Source organism: Phacochoerus africanus, chromosome 3, assembly GCF_016906955.1.
Source record: "Phacochoerus africanus isolate WHEZ1 chromosome 3, ROS_Pafr_v1, whole genome shotgun sequence".
Classification (NCBI taxonomy): Eukaryota; Metazoa; Chordata; class Mammalia; order Artiodactyla; family Suidae; genus Phacochoerus; species Phacochoerus africanus.
Window position 1 is genome coordinate 134,676,890 of NC_062546.1, and position 19,621 is coordinate 134,696,510.

The window sequence follows — 19,621 nt, forward strand, 5'->3', positions numbered from 1 at the left end:
CCAGCTGCCTGCAGCTGTGATAAAAACCTTCAACCTTGTCAGAAGTCAATTTTAGTGTTGCTTCAGCCACCACTTACAAAGAAAAACTGCACAGCATTTTGAATGTTAAGTAATGTTTTTAATAGAATTTAACCTAATATGTTAATCAAAAATAAAAAAAGTTTAATGGGAGTTCCCAGAGTTCCCATTGTTGCTCAGAGGAAAAGAACCCAACTAGTATCCATGAGGATGAGGGTTCGATCCCTGGCCTCGCTCTCGCTGAGTGGGTTCAGGATCTGACATTGCCGCAAGCTGCAATGTACAATGTAGATTGCAGACATGGCTTGGATCTGGTGTTGCTGTGGCTGTGGTGTAGGCTGGCAGATGCAGCTCTCATTCAGTCCCTAGCCTGGGAACTCCCAGATGCTATAGGTGAGGCCCTAAAAAAAATAAAAAATAAAAAAAAGAAAGTTTGAGACAATTGTTTACCTTAATAAACCAACTTGCATTGTTAACATTGTTAATCATGATTTGTTAACTGTCCCTCCCACAAATGTTCTTCAATATTTACTTTGAAAATACCCAACAGTGCTCAAAGAGCCATTCTTGGGCAAAAATAATTATAAGAGATCAGTGAAAGATTTGACTACTTGAAGGTAATGTGAAATTTTAAAATTTATGTTGTCCACAATGCATTCAGTGCAATACCTTAAATATTTAGGAAATTCATTTATATTAAAATAGGTTGTTTGAAAATCTCATAATGGTGTTTTCAGATTTATTTTGAGATTATACATCTGATTCTTTGTTGCATATATGCTACTAACAAAATATTCATTACTAGTTTTCAAACAAGCTTAATATAAATGAAGTCGTATGAAAACTGTTCCAAATATATCCAAGATTTGAAATATTTTTCAACATTTGTTGACATAGGTGCTAATGCTGTTCACATTTAAAATCTTGGGATATATCATAATTGTTTCAAATATCACAACCAAAGCAATTTCAATAGTGGGTATATTGAATTGCTAGTATAGACATTGCCTTGGACAGAGATGAGCAAATAAAATTGTGACCTTACATGTTGATACTCTGCCCTCTTTGAGGGACCATAACTAGCAAATAGACTTAATGGAAGAGACCTTGATTACACAGAATTAATTATCTCCATCAGAAGCTGGGTCCAACAATCATTACTAAAGTAATAACTGCTTGCAAGTAGTTAGAAATTATAACTCTACTCATCAACCTGGAAACCACATGTAAAGATCGGCAAATTCCAAAAACCAAAATGCCCCCAAGTTACATTATATGGTTAATGCTGCTTTGACATTCTGAGGCACAGCATGTGGTATGTGTGCTGATGATTGCTGAGATCTGCTTGTTATTCCTCCATGACAATATAAATGCAGAAATTAGAGCAAGCATTTGGAGTCTTGTAGCAGTTTGACAGAGTAATTTTGTAATTTTACATCTTTTGAATTTAATAATACAAGAATTGGAGTTTATATTTTGTATGTCTACTTTTTTTTAAATTTCATTTTCTTAGTAGTGCATTTGTATTGTATTTACAAATGTATTGGTATGTAATGGATCAGGAAAAAAAAATTTCTGGTCCTTCACCACAAACAATTTGAGAATTACGGTTTTAAGGTACTTGATAATGTAGATTAAATGAAAAGATAATGAAAAATATTACACACTAATATATTCAAAAATTATTTAAAGTTCTATAAAGATAGCCTACATTGGAGGGAAATTTTTCTTGAGTGAAAAGACAAAAATCTGAGTTCAAAACCTGGTGCATGTAGGATTTAACCCGTTAACCAGTCACATAGATTCATAAAATCAATTTTAAAAGTTTTCCATCTTTCTTTACCAGTGGCTCAGTTTCTCAAGCATATTAAGTTGTACGGCTTTAGGAAAGGCAGTTTCTCCTATGCTAATTAGTGATTTTGTAGCTAAAATTGCTCTAACACTGAAGTACAAAATACCCTCTGAATACCAAATTTATCAGTTGGTAGCCAAATGTTGACTTTAGCATCTTGCAAGAAAGTGATACAGTTTTTGAAAATAACAGAGCTTGGGTAGGAGAAGAAATTTGAGGATGATCTCAACACTGAGTGTCCACAAATAGAACCTGTACCAAGAAACTCCAAATATTAACACATCCTTTCCCATGATTGTATCAGTGACTGTGTACTAAATGGAGACCACATAAAATTGAAAACAATAAAGTTAAATCGTGAAACCTGATCTAACCTTACCAAACATCACTGTCAAAACAGGCTAAATTTCCACCATGCACGGACTATGTTATCATTTAATACTGTTTCTGAATGTAAATTGTAAAATTTGAACCCTAACTCAGGTTCTAGGCAATATGGCCAATCTCTGAAAAGTCAGTATGCTTCCAAAAGATGACTACACTAACTGGACTAACTAAAATATATGCTCATCATTCAAATTACCATATTGGATGTACTATTGTTCACCCATAGGACTTGTTGCTAAAAAGATAAAATTTCAGAGGTTTCATTTAGTCAGGAGACATTGAGTATGTCTTGCCCAGATGGGACAGAGGCTTAGATGTGATTCAGTTTGAAAATTGTCTTTGACTTTATTTCTCTTTTTCTTTTTGACATTCTTTGGACTCTGGATTAAAATGGATGTGCTAATTGCTCTTCTACCATAATAGTTTATCAAATCTATCTTATAGAAAACTGTTCCTTTTTTTCTGAGATACTGATTTATCTCTCTGAATTTTTTCCTACCAATTCATTTTCTTTCACCTTTTCTGCCTTCTCTACTTCCCTGTGACCTTTAAATAACCTCCCCACCAATACTACCACATGATTCAATGAATACCACCACAAGATTCAATGCTAAGATTTTGGTTTAAATTTCAGAGCTAAGATTTTGGTTTAAATTTCAGAGTTATGGAACAGATAACGCATTATTTCCTGATATATGTGGTTCTAGAACATAACTCATAAGCACAGTTCTCTCAATGTCACACCAATATTTTTTGAGTTCCTGGCATGAAACAGGCAACTGTGCTGGAGACCAAGCCTGTGGAGCCAAGTATGCCAGACCTCCTGTGCTAGAGAAGATCTCAGCAACATAATTATTTGTTTGTGTATGTAGTAGGAATGAAAGACATATAATGTGGAAAAAATGTAGAATGTAATAAATCCTACAATATATCTAAACATTACTTTGCACACTCAGGTGTGAAACCATTTAATTATTCTGGTTTAGGAAGGGGAAAGAGTAGTAGTGTCAGAAGGGACAAAGTAGGGAAAAGCATTCCTGGTAGAACAAATGAAAGAAGTGAGAGAAAATGTGTGACCCATTTTTTTTTGGAGAAGACGATTAACTTTGTGCAGGTGTAGATTGAATACATAGTAGGGAAGGAAATCTTTCAGGGACAAGAAATGAAGCCTCAAAAATAACTGTGGTTGGCTGGAAAAGTGCCTCATACCCTACACTAAGGAGCCCCAAGATCAAGACTTACATTTTAAACTGTCAGCAGTATGGGTAATGATGGGCGCTCACAGGAATAAATACCCCAGGAGGGACAGTGAGCCTCTCAGGAACCCAAATCTATAGAAAAGTGAGACTAATGTATCCACTCAATGGGTGCTCTGAATCATGGACCTCCCTGGAGAAGGTTCAGGGACTCAACAGACCCCTATAGCAAAGTTCCATTCAGAGAGAGTGAAGAAGAAAGGCATCACATGGATGGATTATGGAATAAGGAGACTGGTCCTATGTTTCAAAGGCAGCTCTGGCATTCTGCAACCTTGGACTATTTATTTATTTCATATACCTAAGCCTTAGTTTCCTCATCTATAAAATGGGGCTTAATAACAGATCTTAACTCATAGGGTTTTTATGAGAATTAAATGAGTTAATGTGTGTCAAGCACTTACATTGCCTCACACGTGTAAATACTCAACAAATGTTATTCATTATCATGTTAATGATGAAATGTTTTTGTCATTGCCTTTTAAGCATCCCTAAATTTCATCGCTGGCTAATACGGAAATACGACTGTGAAGAGGCCAGAGAGAAATAAATGCATTTTGATTTTGCATCTCAAGTTGATTTTGGTTGAGCCTCTTCCCTCTGCTTACCCCCTAGTTTATAGCTTTCTGATCACTCAGGATTATCGCATTTCATACACCTCTTCCCTTGGAAAGAGTTGGTCAATAATACAGTTCTGTGATGGCACATCATTCTTTTTCCCCAATTCTTCACCATTTACTAAATGTAACACAGTTAATCATGCTTGTGATGAGTGTTATCACTTAGATCTTATACTAAGCACTAATCAACACTCCATAAAGTAAGCAGATATTAGTGATCATTCTGCCTGTGAAACATAGATTAAAGAAGCCAGAAGAAACCAAATTATGTACTAGGGCTCAAAGAGAAAATCAGTAACAACTCTGAGTGTAGAACTCATATTTTTCATAGGTTGTACTCACATTTCTTCTCTAAAGGTAAAGGGATTAATGTCAAAATTGAAAACAACAGAGAAGAAAAATGCAAACATACCTTCACTGGCATGTCGGTCTCTAAATACATTCTTAGGGTGGACATTGAATCCTTCTATGTCATGAACTGATGAAGCTCTCCGTATACTGCAGATGCTTTCCTTTGATCTGGAATGAGTTAACTGGGAACTTGATTGCAGCATGTCAGGGTAGAGACGGTCCCATTGCCTTTTGGGAGAGGAATGGTCAAGAGGTCCGGATATATTCACCAGGGGTGAGCATTTGCTGGGTTGTATCAAGGCTTTTGTATCATCTGCTTCTGAGGGGCTGCAGCTTTCTTTTGTAGGAGACTTAAAGTGTTTCATGGCTACTGAATCATCACTGTGTTTAGATGAATCGATTACTACCACATCGGGGTCTTCTTGTGGTAAGGACTGCTTTCTGTAAGTGAGAACTCTCAAACCAGGGAACTTGAACCCAAAAAGTTTCCCTACAAATGAAGACAGGAAAGGGCACTGTTATAAGTCAAAGGCCATATCCTTAAAACAAACAAAACATTTTTGACTTCTATTTAAATATCATGTGAAAAGTTCTTAATCAATACTCAGGTTATTTGCAGTTGGAATGAGGTATTTGTAGGAAACTTCTCTGAGGCCAGTATGAATTATTTTATGAGTTTTAAGAAAATTATGAAATAATTTTATCATATTTCTGATGGTTAGATATACTCCAGTGACATAAAAGCATTATTTGGATGACACAGTTTTTGTTTTAATAACATGAAAAATACTATATATCCTTTTCATGTTTATTTTTATCTTTTTGTTCTTTATGGCCACACCTGTGGCAAATGGAAGTTCCCAGGCTAGGGGTCCAATCGGAGCTGAAGCTGCCAGCCTACACCACAGCAACAGCAGTGTGGGATCCAAGCCACATCTGTGATCTATGCTGCAGCTCACATTAATGCTGGATCCTTAACTCACTGAGTGAGGCCAGGGATCAGACCCGCATCCTCATGTATACTAGTCAGGTTCATTACCATTGAGTCACAACAGGAAGTCCTATATATCCATTTTTTTAAAGAAAAACTAAAGGTTGGAGCACAGTTTAAAAAGGGAAAGGATACCATGTATAAAAAGGGCAAACACAGGAAAGATTATTGCGGGTGTATGTGGGTATGTGGGGGGATGTTACCGTATTGGAAATGCTAGGAATGGAATGAGGTGGGGGTAAGGAGTTGGCCTGCATATCTGGAAGGTTTGTATTGGATAATACTGTTAATCAAGTGTGGATGGGAAAAGTGGAGTCAAATGTGTATAAAATGGTCCTCATTCTGTTTGGGGTTCTTGAAAAGCTTTTGGTTTCAGAAAGAGATGTAAACATAAGAATTTCTTTTTCCTGATTTTTTTTTTTTTTGTTCCAAAAATCTAAGAATATGGCATGGAATGTTACACATATCTCAGAGTGGATGATGCTTAGAAGGTCAACTAAAATAAACATTAAAAGGTAGAGATGAAAAATTAAAATATTAGCTATCAAACACAAACTTAGTGGTGGTAAAAAAATGCAAATTAAATTAAGAGAATATCATTTCCCACTCTTTGGCAGCAAATGAAAAAAAGAAGCATAACATCTAATCCTGGCAAAGAACTCTGGGAAACATTCTGATGCTTTGCTGGTGGAATTGCAAATTGTTACAGATTCTTTGGAAAGTCATCTTATAGTATCTATTAAAGGGAAAAATACACTTTTCAAATGACTCAGTAATCAAATTATAGGATACTACAAAGGCACAAAAACTAGATACAACCTTAATATCCATTACAAGAATAGTTGGATAAACTATGGTACTTTCACACTCTGGAATCTTATGATATTTTTTAAGAAATAATAAATATGTATATTTTTTAGTGGAAGGTTATTCTAATGCAGTTTTATGTGAAAAGGCAAGTTTCAACTTCATGCGCCTATGGTAATATTATTTCATTAAAAATAATAAATCCTTGGGGAGTTCCCATCGTAGCTCAGTGGTTAATGAATCCGACTAGGAACCATGAGGTTGCAGGTTTGATCCCTGCCCTTGCTCAGTGGGTTAAGTATCCGGAGTTGCTGTGAGCTGTGGTGTAGGTCGCAGATGCAGCTGGGATCCCGTGTTGCTCTGGTGTAGGCCGGCGGCTACAGCTCTGATTGGACCCCTAGCCTGGGAACCTCCATATGCCCCGGGAGTGGCCCAAGAAATGGCAAAAAGACAAAAAAAAAAGTGAAAAAAAAACTAAAAAAAATAATAAAATCTTATATTTTCCTACATAAGTTGTATGGCTATAGAGAAAGACATGGAAGAGCCCAGTTCAAAATTTAACACTGATTGGCTAAGTGGGTTTGGAAGTATGGAAAGTAAAATATATTGCATTCTTTTTGTATATCTCCATTGTTTGAGCATGCATTCTTTTATAAATTAAGAAACAATATAAAAAGGTAAAACTTCTACCCCTAGAAGAAACAAAAAAAGAAAGAATTCAAACAATACTGTGATTCAAAGCTTTTCTAAGTATTGTGTTTAAGAAAAAGCAGATTCTAATTTCTATTACCAGCACAGCAGCCTAGGTCCACATCACCCCATGACTTAGCAATAACATGCTGTGCTTCAAGTCAGTTAGTAGGTGTATCTGGGCTATAGTATTATCTACCGTCACATATTCTTTAGGTGTTATGTTCATCACTATCTTTAATATACGTATTACGAACTTTTTCTCAATGCATTGAGGATTCTTTTAAAATATGGAAGTATACTCTAAAAACTGGTGAAATTTTCTGCATTATATTTGAGTATCTCTTCCAAAAGACGGTCTTATCTACATACATAATTTCAATCCTATCTTTAGTCCAATATAACTCAAGGCTAGATCTATTTTCTTAGCTCCAAATCTGCATTTAATTATTTTTTTATTTTTGTCTTTTTTAGGGCTGCACCCAAGGCATGTGGAAGTTTCCAGGTTAGGGGTCAAACTGGAGCTGGAGTTGCTGGCCTATTCCACAGCCACAGCAATGTGGGATCTAAGCCACATCTATGACTTACACGACAGCTCGTGGCAACACTGGATCCTAAACCCACTGAGTGAGGCCAGGGATCAAACCCACCTCCTCATGGGCACTAGTCAGGTTTGGTACAGCTGAGACGCAACAGGAACTCCCAAATCTGAATGTGAAATGGCCTTATCAACATATTTACTTAGAAGTCTTAAAGACACCTCAAAAGTCTCATAGCAAACCAGATCTCATGATCTATCCCTCCAAATCCAGCCTTTTTCTTTGGTCAGTAAATGGCATCACAGTCCATCTAGTTGTAAAGCCTGAGACTTGAGGGCCATTCTAGTAGTTACTGTTCTCTCTCACTTCCATCCCCCATATCTAATTAATGCACTATGGTCGTTTCACCTCCTGAATCTTTAATGTTTTCACTTCTGTTATCTCCACTGCTCTCAGCTTCGTCTAAGCTACTATCATGGTTCACCTGATTTCTTGCAATAGGATGCTAATCATCTTCCACAATTGCAGCATATTTGTGGAAGCACTTTTAAAAATGATTTAAAAAACCCCACAAAACCTAACTTATGATCACATAAAACTATTGTTTTAATCTTCTACTGTTCCCAGTAAAAGTGGTAGTAAAAAATGGAAATTAAAGTAAGAGATTATCATTTCCCACTCTTTGGCAGCAAATGAGAAAAAACTTCCTGCTTTGGGCATGAAGACAACACTAGCTCAACTATCTGCTGCTTAATTTCTTCTCCTTGCTCTCTGGTATCCAGCCATATGGACTTTTTAATTCCTCTAGAGGCCTGTGCTTTTTAGAGATTCAGTACTTCTTGTTTTTGATACATTTTACTCTTCCTACTTAGTACCTCTTTTAGGTTTTAGCTCCAAAGTCGTTTCTGTGGGAACCTTTTCCTTCCTTCTGAACTAGATTAGCATCCCCTTCATAATTTTCACAAGAACTAGTAGTTATACACTTGCTGATTTTCTGATTAACATTTCTCTCCCTCAGTGGACTGCAGGCAGGGCTCCTGTCTATTTTGCTCACCAAATCACAGTTCTAACAGAATGTCCAAATAATAAATGTATTTCCACTAGCAGATTCTAAACTAACAATGTGCTTCTATTTTGACTGTGGAAAAACTAAAATATTTAATTTGTTCTGACCAAATTGATTAGAGAATCTTAACCTCCTGGAATGTATTTACCCATATTTACCAAAAAATGGTTAATCCCAGTAGCTGATGGAAATGGTGAACTCTGTACTATGCCATATTTATCTGATACAATACCTATTGTAAATATTACCTTTTTAATTGTTACCATCCTAATTGTAGAGTATATACAAAAGAGTTTTCAAACTGCATCATCTAGTGAATTTTATGTAAAATACCCATTGCAGAAACTTAGAAATAAGAAGCCTAATTTCTTATTGTAAGCTTTCATTTATGTGCTAGTGTTTAACAGTGGTAAATATAATTGAAATAGAATTTGCCTTTGCAAAAAAGACCTGACACAGTGCACAAAAGACCTGACACAGTGCACAAACTCCAAGTATGTTAAAAATTAAACTCTGGATTAATAAAACGTAGATGAAAGTAATAAATGGGTGCATATACAATTAAATAACAGTGCGTCACAGTAACTATTTTGCAAGCATTCTTACATAATTCTACTAATAACTTTTATATGGTCAAGTAAATTGCCAAGTTAAAGATCAGTGAACTGCATCAAAGTCATTTGATTCATTTTTAATGTACCTGGAATTGAGTTATAAATCAGTTTACAAATCAATTCTGCAAGCTTATTACAATGCACTGAGGTCAATGCCTACTTTTATTCATTTTTCATCAGTTACATTGCCCTCCTCCTTTAAAAACAATTCACTGCCTTTCGCAAATTAATGACTGCACAAGACATTTAGTTTGCTCCGACAGTTTAGTCATATCCAAGGTGGTACAGATGGTCTTTTCTGCATCACTAGGTTAACATGACCATGTTATATTGCATTACAGATTTAGTTGTCTAACTGCAATTCATCCGGAAAGAATACACATTGAGAATTTTGCTCAATGTAGCACTTTCAGGCATGAAATACAAAATGTAGATGAATATAATCCTGTTATGATTCTTAAAAACCACCCTTATCAGTTGTCTCTGTATTTTACTGTATTTACTTTCTAACTTGAATAATTAAAATAGATACTACTTAGCTTATTATCTACTAAAATTTTCAATAAATCTGAAATAAGAACAACAGACTAAGGGTTTCTTTTTAACACATTTTTACACATTCCCCAAAATAAGCATAAATACTGATAAACTTACATGAATATAATTTTGCTTAAATGCATCATTTTCACTTGGGAGATAGTTTCTAACACACATGAACTTATAATTAACTACCACTATACTGTCTTCCTCAGGACATGCCACTTCTACGAAGTTGCTGAATTCAAGTTTGGAAGCTGTATCTTCATGCACCTTGTGTTACACTTAACTAGGAGCTTTTTATGCCTCAACCAAGGAGGCACACAGTGTCTCTCAAATTTAAAAAGCCCAGAATTATGACTTCAATCCATGCAAAAATGTTAAATACTTGGCCCAAGGTCAAATAGGAAATCAGGATAAAGTCAGAATAAAACAGCAGTTTCCTTGATTTAATTCCAGTTTTATCCAAGCTTTGGTGTTTTCTCGGGCCATAAATATCCACATGAGAATCTAATGAGAATCATAAATCTTTCCTCCAAATAAATGTAGATAAATGCATACACACATTTTTTTTTAATGATTTCAGAAGCTGAATAACAAAGTCCTTCTCCTCCAACCCAAACCCTTCCATTATCCTCCCTTAGGATCCCCTAGGTTTAGTTGACTCTTAATCCTCCTTTCAGTTGTGAGTTTCTTTGCATAAATATTTGTGCTAATCACATTTCTCACAAAATTATAATGATCACAACTATATTTCTACCCCTATCTCCTGTGGTAATGGGACTTCAGAAAATGTTTTACCAAACTTTTTCAATTGAGAAGACCTCATCAATCTGAATTCTCTCTCTCTCTCTCTGTCTTCTCTGGGGCTGATTCTTATCTACCAGAGTTTGGAAGAAAACTGTCGTGATAATTATTACATGAAATAATTTTATACTTTAAGAATATACCCAGGAACATCATAAACTGTAGTAGTTCTTGCAGAAAACCAAATATTTCTGAAAAATTCTCCATAATTTTACTATTAAAATTGAGTTAAATATAAATTGGAAACATTTTACTCTTGCTTGGTTCTGCTTAGCTGAATAATAAACTGAAAAGTAGAGGAGATCCTGTCATGACTCAGTGGAAACAAATCTGACTAGCATCCATAAGGACGAAGGTTCGATCCTTGGCCTCGCTCAGTGGGTTAAGTATCTGGTGTTGCCATGAGCTGTGGTGTAGGTTGCAGATGCCTCTCAGATCTGGCATTGCTATGGCTATGGTGTAGGCTGGCAGCTGTAGCTCCAATTTGACCCCTGGCCTGGGACACTCCATATGCCACAGTTGCAGCCCTAAAATAAATATATATATATATATATATAATATATATATATATATATAACAAATTTAATTTTGAGCAGTCATGCAAACCAGAGAATACAGTGGGCTAAGGAGAGGACACATGTATCTGTGTGTGAGGGGGATGTTGTGAAGGCCATGAGCAGAGATATTTCCCCTCACAAAGGATTAGGGGTGATGGGAGGTATCTTAGATCGTATATCTGAAAACAGACTAGGCAATATAAGAGTTTCAGGGAAATACTTTCAGGAAATAAGCCTACAAGGAAAAGAGGAAGACAGGATTGGCCACAGAAAGTTAAACTGTTATGAACATGAAGCTAAAGCTTCAGCCAGTCCTCCTGCAAACTGTGGAGCTGGGCTAGCCCTTCACAATTATGCCACGATGAAGTCAAAGCATCTGGCTTTTGTCTCCCTATGGCAGCCAGTCACTGGGTCCAGCACCCTATGGGAAGAGCCATAACCTTGGATAAGGCAGCTCCCTGCCTTTGACTACAATTCCCAGTGAGGGGTGGAGGTGTGTTCCTGCAGTGGCCAATATCTCCAGCAGCTGTCCCTACCCTGAGGAAGGTGTCTGAGGGACAGTGCCTATGGTACAGATGATGAAGATTAGCCAGTTTGGGGCCTGAAAAAAATTATGTTCTGAATAAGTCTACTATGAGGCAAAATAAGAAGGTATGAATTAATATCAATGAACCTTTCTGTAATCAGGGTATTCACAAGTCTGACATTTAAATTGGAAGCCTTAAAATCACTGTGGGACTTTTCTCCAACCAAATAGCTCTGGATGTGCAGAGAAATTTAATTTTAATCTCTGAGTCAGGGAGAGCAACAGATCAAATTTGATGGGAGAAACAGGGAAGATAATTGACATATTTGACTTTTCTTTTTAGGAAGAAATTTCCATAGAGGCACTTGGCAAGGAGAAGTCTTCCTTACTGACTGTGTAGGAAGTATAAAATGATGCCCATGGGCTGCTAGAGGAATACATAATATTGTCAAAGAAGGCAACAGCTAGCAGTTAGACTGGGAAAAAGAATCTTTCAGTGTGAACTCGGTACTGACCTGGCTAACCTGATTAGCCAGTGACAAATGGGGCAGTGAGGCCATGTAGTTCTGAGGTTAGTGACCACAAAAGATCACCAGGGAGTCCATCGACCTAGTAAACCTGAAGCTAAATTTGGGATCCTTTGAAGAAGCAGGTGGTCAGTATTGCCTCAAAAAACTGACTCCTGGGACATTTCCTAGGGCAAGAGATACCAGAGAGAAAGCTACATCTTACAATAAAGCAGTAAGTGTAGGGCCAAACAGGTCGAAGCAATGCATATATTGACTCAATATACTGTATACACATGTGCAGAGATCAGGGGAAGTTACTGCTGTAGCTGGGATGAGAGCAACCACATGGGCTGCAGCAGCAGCAGAGAATTTCTGGAAGAAGTTCACAAATGTTGATGATGTCTGAGACACTGCTTCCAAACTAGCTGGGTCATCATGAGAGCAAAGCAGCAGAAAACACAGATTTAGAACAAGGGAGATAAGGCAGAAAACAGGAGAGGGTGGGGGACTGCTTTTAGACATTCAAGGTTAAAATCCCTCCACGAGAGACATTGGAAATGAAAGCAAACACATTGATATTATATGTACATTATTAGGTTTCCATTTCTCTGTGATAACTGCTTAATAAATCAATGTATGATTTACAATGTTATCATTTTTTTTCTCTCTGATAGAATTCTTTCTTTTCCAAATGCCAAGTTAAGGAGTCCATTCATACTGTGTGAAAGTAATGACATAGCTGGGGTGACCAAGTAGTTGTTACGCTGAAGGGACTCTCTTGATGGAGTATTACAAACACAAATGGTACAGACACCAGTTGCCCACATGCCATAGGAATAGGGACTGCCCTTGATTTGGTTGTTGCTAGACAGCAAATTCTTCCAAATAGTGTGCTCATGGGGACTCTGATATGGATGTGCTGATTTAGCCCATCATTAACATTCATTGCTAACAAAAGGATAAAGTGTGTTTTTTTCAACTACCTGTCATTTTCTTCATCTTAAAAAAAACATATTTTGCCAAAATCCTAGGGGGGAAACATGATATAAAGTTGATTGCAACTCATGACTGAATTTTTCCTGGAATTCTTTCAGCAACTATGTCACGGTTCCTTTTTCTGTATCAAATTTAATCTTTAAAAAGAGGAGACTTCCAAATGCATGATAATAGTAAACATTAGTTATGTTGTAAAACCTTTAATTAAATTCATCTGAATAATAGATTGTTTCTACCATAATGCTTGCTGAGTGGGAAACTCTATATTACTACTGCAGCTCTTCATCTTTGAATTAAAGAATGACTTTCAGCTCCAATGGAGAAGAGTAGAAACATTGTGAAGACACTTTTATAAACCAGCTATACATAAAATGTCTTTGTTCCTTAGTTTGAGGTCTGAATACTGAGATACAAATTTGAGGGAATAATGTAGCTATTCAGACAAATATATATTTTATGTGTCAGTTACTCAGAATATTGAGTCCAAAAGCATATGAATACATTTTTAGTGGCTTAAATTAGCTAGATAATTGCCTAAATTACAAACTTTATTTTGTCCATATAGACTTTGCTTCAGTCGAAGCTTTTAGAGTAATTCAAACTTTTATTTTAGTAAGCATAAAAGTAAAAATTTTGATTTGGGAACTATAATTTTAATCATTTCAAAGATAATGGAATCCCCTTTATAATGCCTTAATGAAATTAAATTTAAAAAGTTCACTTTTGAAAATAACTGAAAATAAAAGAACACAGAATTTATCTTTACTTTCAGCTTCACTTAAAATTTATCTTTATGGTTTTATCTAAATATTAATTAACTTAGGAGTTCTCAAACTTCAGTGCATATCAGAATGGCCAGAAGGGATTGTCAAAACATAGATTGCTAAATTTCTTTCTCAATCAGTTGTTGTGGTGTAAGGCCTAAGAATTTGCATTTCAAGAATGTTACAAGATGATGCTGATGGCCTCACTCATGGAAAAATCACTGACTAATGTTCATTCAGTTGGGAAAAAAAACAGAACTTAATTACTTAGTATAAAAATATCATATTAATTTATATATTCTACAAATATTATTGGGTACTTACTATTTGCAAAATGTTAGGGATATGGAAGAAAATACAACATCCCTGCTATGAACTAGAGCTTAAATGTTCCTGGCTACTTTAAATAACATAGGTTTCTTCAGTTTTCCACAGCTCTCATCCCTCTTGCTCTCTATTTTTATTCCTGGTCTTGTTTAGTCATTTATGTTTCTTGTCTACTAAGCAAAGACATGTGACCAGTGTGGTTGTAGAGATAGCTATGTGGTATCATGATGTCACAGGAGCAAGAACAGGTAAATTTGTCTGGGTGAATTGGGAACTCTCCATAGTTAAACAGTCTTTTGGAGAAGGTGTGCTAGAGAAATAAAAGCATCTACTATAACGGCTTATTTCTCTAGCATATATGTTATACAAACAAAGAGGTATAAAATGTATGGTCTTTTTCAAAAACCACCACTGAAATATGAGATGTGACAGCAATGGGTTGGAGGGGGTGCTACTTGTGATGGGAGATGAGGCTAAAGAGGTATCTGAGCCCAGAACATTGGTCTTTTGCTTAATGCACAAGGCTTTGGAGTTTTATACCTTCAGGCAATAGAGGACCATTATAAAGGATATAAAGAGTGATGTACAGTAGTATGACATGTGATTGTGAGGAAAAGGAACTTAAAGCAGAGATACCAATTGTGAGATCATTGTATCAGTCCAAGAAATATGTGCTATGAACCTGAGTAGGCAATTACAGTGGGCTGTGTGAGAGATTTATTTACTGGGTATGCTTGAGAGAATCTGACCATTCTTTGGTTGCTAAAAGAGATAATTAGGGAGAAGGAGATGGATGGAATATTTTATCAAATAAAATATTCTGGATGGAATATTTTATCAAATAAAATTTTGGAAAGATGGAAGTCTTTGGAGAAATCTGGAGATGGAAAGACAAATCTTAGCTTGAAAATGCTAAATTTCTAGAAATGCTAAAATCTTCCCCAATATATTTCCCAGTAGGAAGTTGGATATATGAAGGTTTAAGTCATGAGAAAAGTCTAGAGAGAGGTGTGTTTGGAGATAGTGATTGAAAGTGGTTTGTTTCCTATAGGTCATGGATAAGTTTGCCCTAGCAGAGTGTTGAGAAGATGACTAAGAAGAGAACATTAAGAGCAGCTTCTAGGGGATAAATGAACAGAGTTTAAGAATTTCTTGTCTAAGGGGAACAAGAAAATGGTACTAAAATAATTGTCAAAGTGATAAAAAGCGGAAAATGAGTATGGGGTCATGGAACATTAAAGGATGGAGAGAAGGAAATGGAATTTAGCACGGTACTTTCATACTAGGGGGCAATGTTGGGGGCACAATATAGAGAGCTTATTACAGTGAGCAGAGGAAGAAAGGAAATAAGGGAGACAATGAATAGGTGTGGAAAATCCAAGGAGAGACAAGTAACAAAAGCAAAGAAAGCCACATACAAACAATATGGGGAGGTGAAGACTGTGGCAATCTGGAGAGTACATATCCCATCTAATGCTGTGCCCAGTATTCTGTTCTAGCTTACTGCAAACATGTGGCCAGATACTTATAACTTATATTTGGGGATATGAGCTTAAGTTCCACATTTATGGTTGCCCAAACTGACTCTGGTTTTAAGACATGTTAAGGACCTAAAATGGACTTACTTTCTGTTGGGTTACATATTGCTAAATCAAGAATTTTTTGTTTAAGGTTTGCCCAATCTCTCTCAAGAAATTTTTAACAAATTAAAATGTATTTGTGTGTCTGTGTGAACCAGACTGGTTATCCTAGATTTCTGCTGTAAAATAGAAGAAATATAAAATTTAAATATACTTGTCAATAATTTAAAATGAAACTTTAATATAAATAAAAGTCTCGTAAACTTGACAATTAGCTTTGAAATGAATAGTGTAAACAAGAACACATAAGCTGGTTATCTTCCATGTTGTGTAAACATTTCATAGCAACAGATATTAGAGCAGAAGAAAAAGGGAACATATTTTCCCGTCGCTGTTAGTTTCTTTAGATGTGCCCCCCTTTTAGTTCGTAGGAAAAGTAGAATTTTCTCATACACTCAGTATCATTTCCATTTTTCAGACTGCAGAGTTTAAACCACCAGTGATAGTATCTTTTATTTGGTATTTATATTTATTATGTAGTAATTCATTGACTCAATTGTGCAGTATTTATTAATTTGATAGTTAACTTATTAATTTGATAGACCTATCAGAATAATAATCTTTCATGTACTTGCTTCATTCCAGAAGACAGAATGTGACTGGCCCTATAGCTTCGACAGAGATTAAGTTTGTGAAAAATTAGTTCTTTCCAGAGAAAGCTGCTCACATTTGCTGCGCTGTGTTCCTGACCCAGAACTAGATATTTGTACTGAGAATTGATCCACCTTTTAATTCAATATAGGTCTCTAGGTTTCCAGTATTTACTCAGCCTAATTTATCATAGTCCTTTTTTTCATGACGCATCTCTTCTATTGTGTGTGTGTGGGTTTTGTTTTGTTTTTTGTTTTTTAGGGTCACACCTGTGGCACATGGAGGGTCCCAGGCTAGGGGTCTAATCGGAGCTACAGTTGCCAGCCTATGCCACAGCCACAGACACTCCATATCTGAGCCAGGTCTGCGACCTACACCACAGCTCATGGCAACACTGGATTCCCCAACCCACTGAGCAAGGCCAGGGATCTAACCCACAACCTCATGGTTCCTAGTCGGATTCATTTCAACTGTGCCATGATGGGAACTCCTTCTTTTGTGTATTTAGTCCCTTTTCTGTTACTTAATTTTCTCAACTTAATACTTCAGTTTTTTTCATCTAGGTTTCTTATTGTCACTTCTTATTTTTTTTTTTCCTTTACTTTTCCTACATTCCAGGAGAGGCAGTTAAATTTTTAGAAACCTATGTCTTCTTAAATAGAGTTGCCTTTTTTCCATTACTTTCACTTAAATCTCAAAACTAAGGGCATGCATATGCTGCCCTCCTTGACATACACACTTACGCACACACATACACACACCCCTCATTTAGACAAGAAATTAAGCATTTTGAAGATTAAGATGTTTCTGCAAAAAGGGATGTAGCAAAAGTTGACTTTCTTTTATTTCCTTATTGGTTTGTTTGTTTTAGTGGCTACCAATGTAATGACAATGTTTGAAATAGCCAATATCATTATCTTACACAGGTCATAAAATTATACTTTAAGAAAAAAAGAAGGTTGCTAAAGAACATAAATGATATAAAGTAGAAATTGGATAGCATCAGAAGCTACCAAATATAACTTGTTTCTGTCTAACTTTTCTGCTTGATTTAACAATCAACTCTTCAAAAATTGACACCAAGAGAAATTTAGAGCATATAATGATGGAAGGTATAATCAAAGCCAATATAATAATTGTAAATAACAGGCCTTTGTAATGCTCTAGAAACCGTTTTATCTGCATATTTGTATTCTCTCCAACAGTTCCCTGTCTGAGTGGCAGCTGCAGTGTAGGGAAACCACTCATGTTCACATAATAAGAAACACTCTCAAATGAATTTTCTATGACTTGCATGAGAGATGCTATTTTAATCAAAGTATAAAGTTGCATAGATTATGTATGATACCCTGGGCGTCTACTGTATAGATTATCTTCCATTCAAGAAATCAGAGTTTCAATTATCTGTTTGTAATCAGTTTGAAATGAATATATTATTTTTTTAAAAAAATCTCCCTTTTTGCCATACTGCTTATATGCTACTCCCTAGCCAATTTGATGGACCATGAAAGACAACTATTCTTGGGGAGAAATGAAGAATTTTTTGAAGATAACAAAGAAGCAAAACTAGGTTTCCCCCCAAAGAAGTTATCTTATTGAAGTTCAGGACCAAATACAGGCTGACATTACCTAAAGGATACTCCCTCAGGAATCATTCAATAATGACTAAATTTGTCACTATTGAATATAAATAAATACATTATATATAAAGAAAATATAAAGAAATCAAAAGCAGTCATCAGTTTTAAGGAGCAAGTTTGATCTTTTAATAGTTTTTTAAATAGTAGTTCAATTTTGTTTCTAAACATGTCACCTGGGAGACTGACATATTGGAGGTTTTGATAGACTTTTCCACAAGTGTAATACTGCTCAGAGTAAAATATTCATAATATATGAATTATAACATGAACATATTTGTTCCAATATTGCCTTAACAGGATAATACCTAAGGAAGTAACTGATACTACGAAAAAATTTCAGCTGTGTACATTTGATTTAGTATTAGTTTAGGTTTACAACATAGACTTTTGGACTATTTTTATGTATATTTTGATATATGATTTATATATAGTATAACAAAGTTTCATGATAAGGCATCCAGCTTCCCACAGACAATAACAGTAACTTAAATTTTCATTTCCTCATTGACTCTCTCAAAAACCCTGGAAATCAATAGGGAGGCAAGCAAAAACACCCATAAACTATGCCTAAAGAGTAACTAGAGAAAGAGACATTACAAACATCAATTTACATGTATTCAGGGAAATAAATGCCCAAGACCAGCAGATTAACAAAGAATACTCTGTAATAGTTAGGCAGAAACTAAGAGGAAAAAACATAGGTACAAAAGTCTCCTTAGAGTGATGGAACATATATCAAATAGGATTTACTCTCAGAAAATGAGTGATTCACACTGATTAAGAAATAGAGAACTTCTGTGACCTTAATGGACAATGAATTGACTATTAAAAAGATAACAGAAAATGGCTAGAAATGTGCTAAGACCCCAGACATTAGCCTTGGAAAAGCAGTACTTCTTGGAGAGCTGGAGGGATCCTCAAAGGTGGAATTGAAGATTCCCTGGGAAATAAGGAAGTGATGAATATAAAGTCCCCTTACTGATATATAATAATATAGAATAATTGGAAGACAAAAACACAATCCAACAAACAACAAAAACAGGCAGTGACATATAAAGAACAAGCAAGCCCTCCACAAATGCCTCAAATTTACAAACTCCTTGCAATGTATGAATGAGCCTTTGAACTAAAAAAAATCTTAAAAGGCACTCAAACAAGACCTATTTCCTTTGCACATCACCAGGTTTCTTGCTAGTAATGGCACATAAAAGTCTGTCATAAATAGTTATAAATAAGAAAACTAATATTTGTAAAAAGATATCATAAGGGAAAAACAGGAAATGGGAATAAAAACATATTTTGCAGATAAAAGTGTGCTAAATATCAAGTTATGAAATAGAAGAGATATATAATACCCCCAAAAAATTTAGAACATTTTAAACCAGTAATTAAAGATAAGAAATAAAATTATAAATTAGGAATTCCAAAACATAGAATAAAAACTGGACAAATAAGAAAATACAAAGCAAGAACTGAAAGAATACAGGTAATAAATTCAGGAAAGAAGAAGATAAAATAATCTAAAAAAAAATCGTG

General features: G+C 35.5%; 1 protein-coding gene across 1 annotated transcript in view; it reads right to left on the reverse strand.

Moving 5' to 3' along the window:
* The window catches only part of KCNH7 (potassium voltage-gated channel subfamily H member 7), a 488,362-nt gene that overhangs the window by 138,226 nt on the left and 330,515 nt on the right, over positions 1–19,621 (reverse strand). The window contains exon 4 of the mRNA XM_047770438.1: positions 4,546–4,974. Coding sequence (XP_047626394.1) covers positions 4,546–4,974 — 429 coding nt within the window. The remainder of the gene's footprint in view (positions 1–4,545; positions 4,975–19,621) is intronic.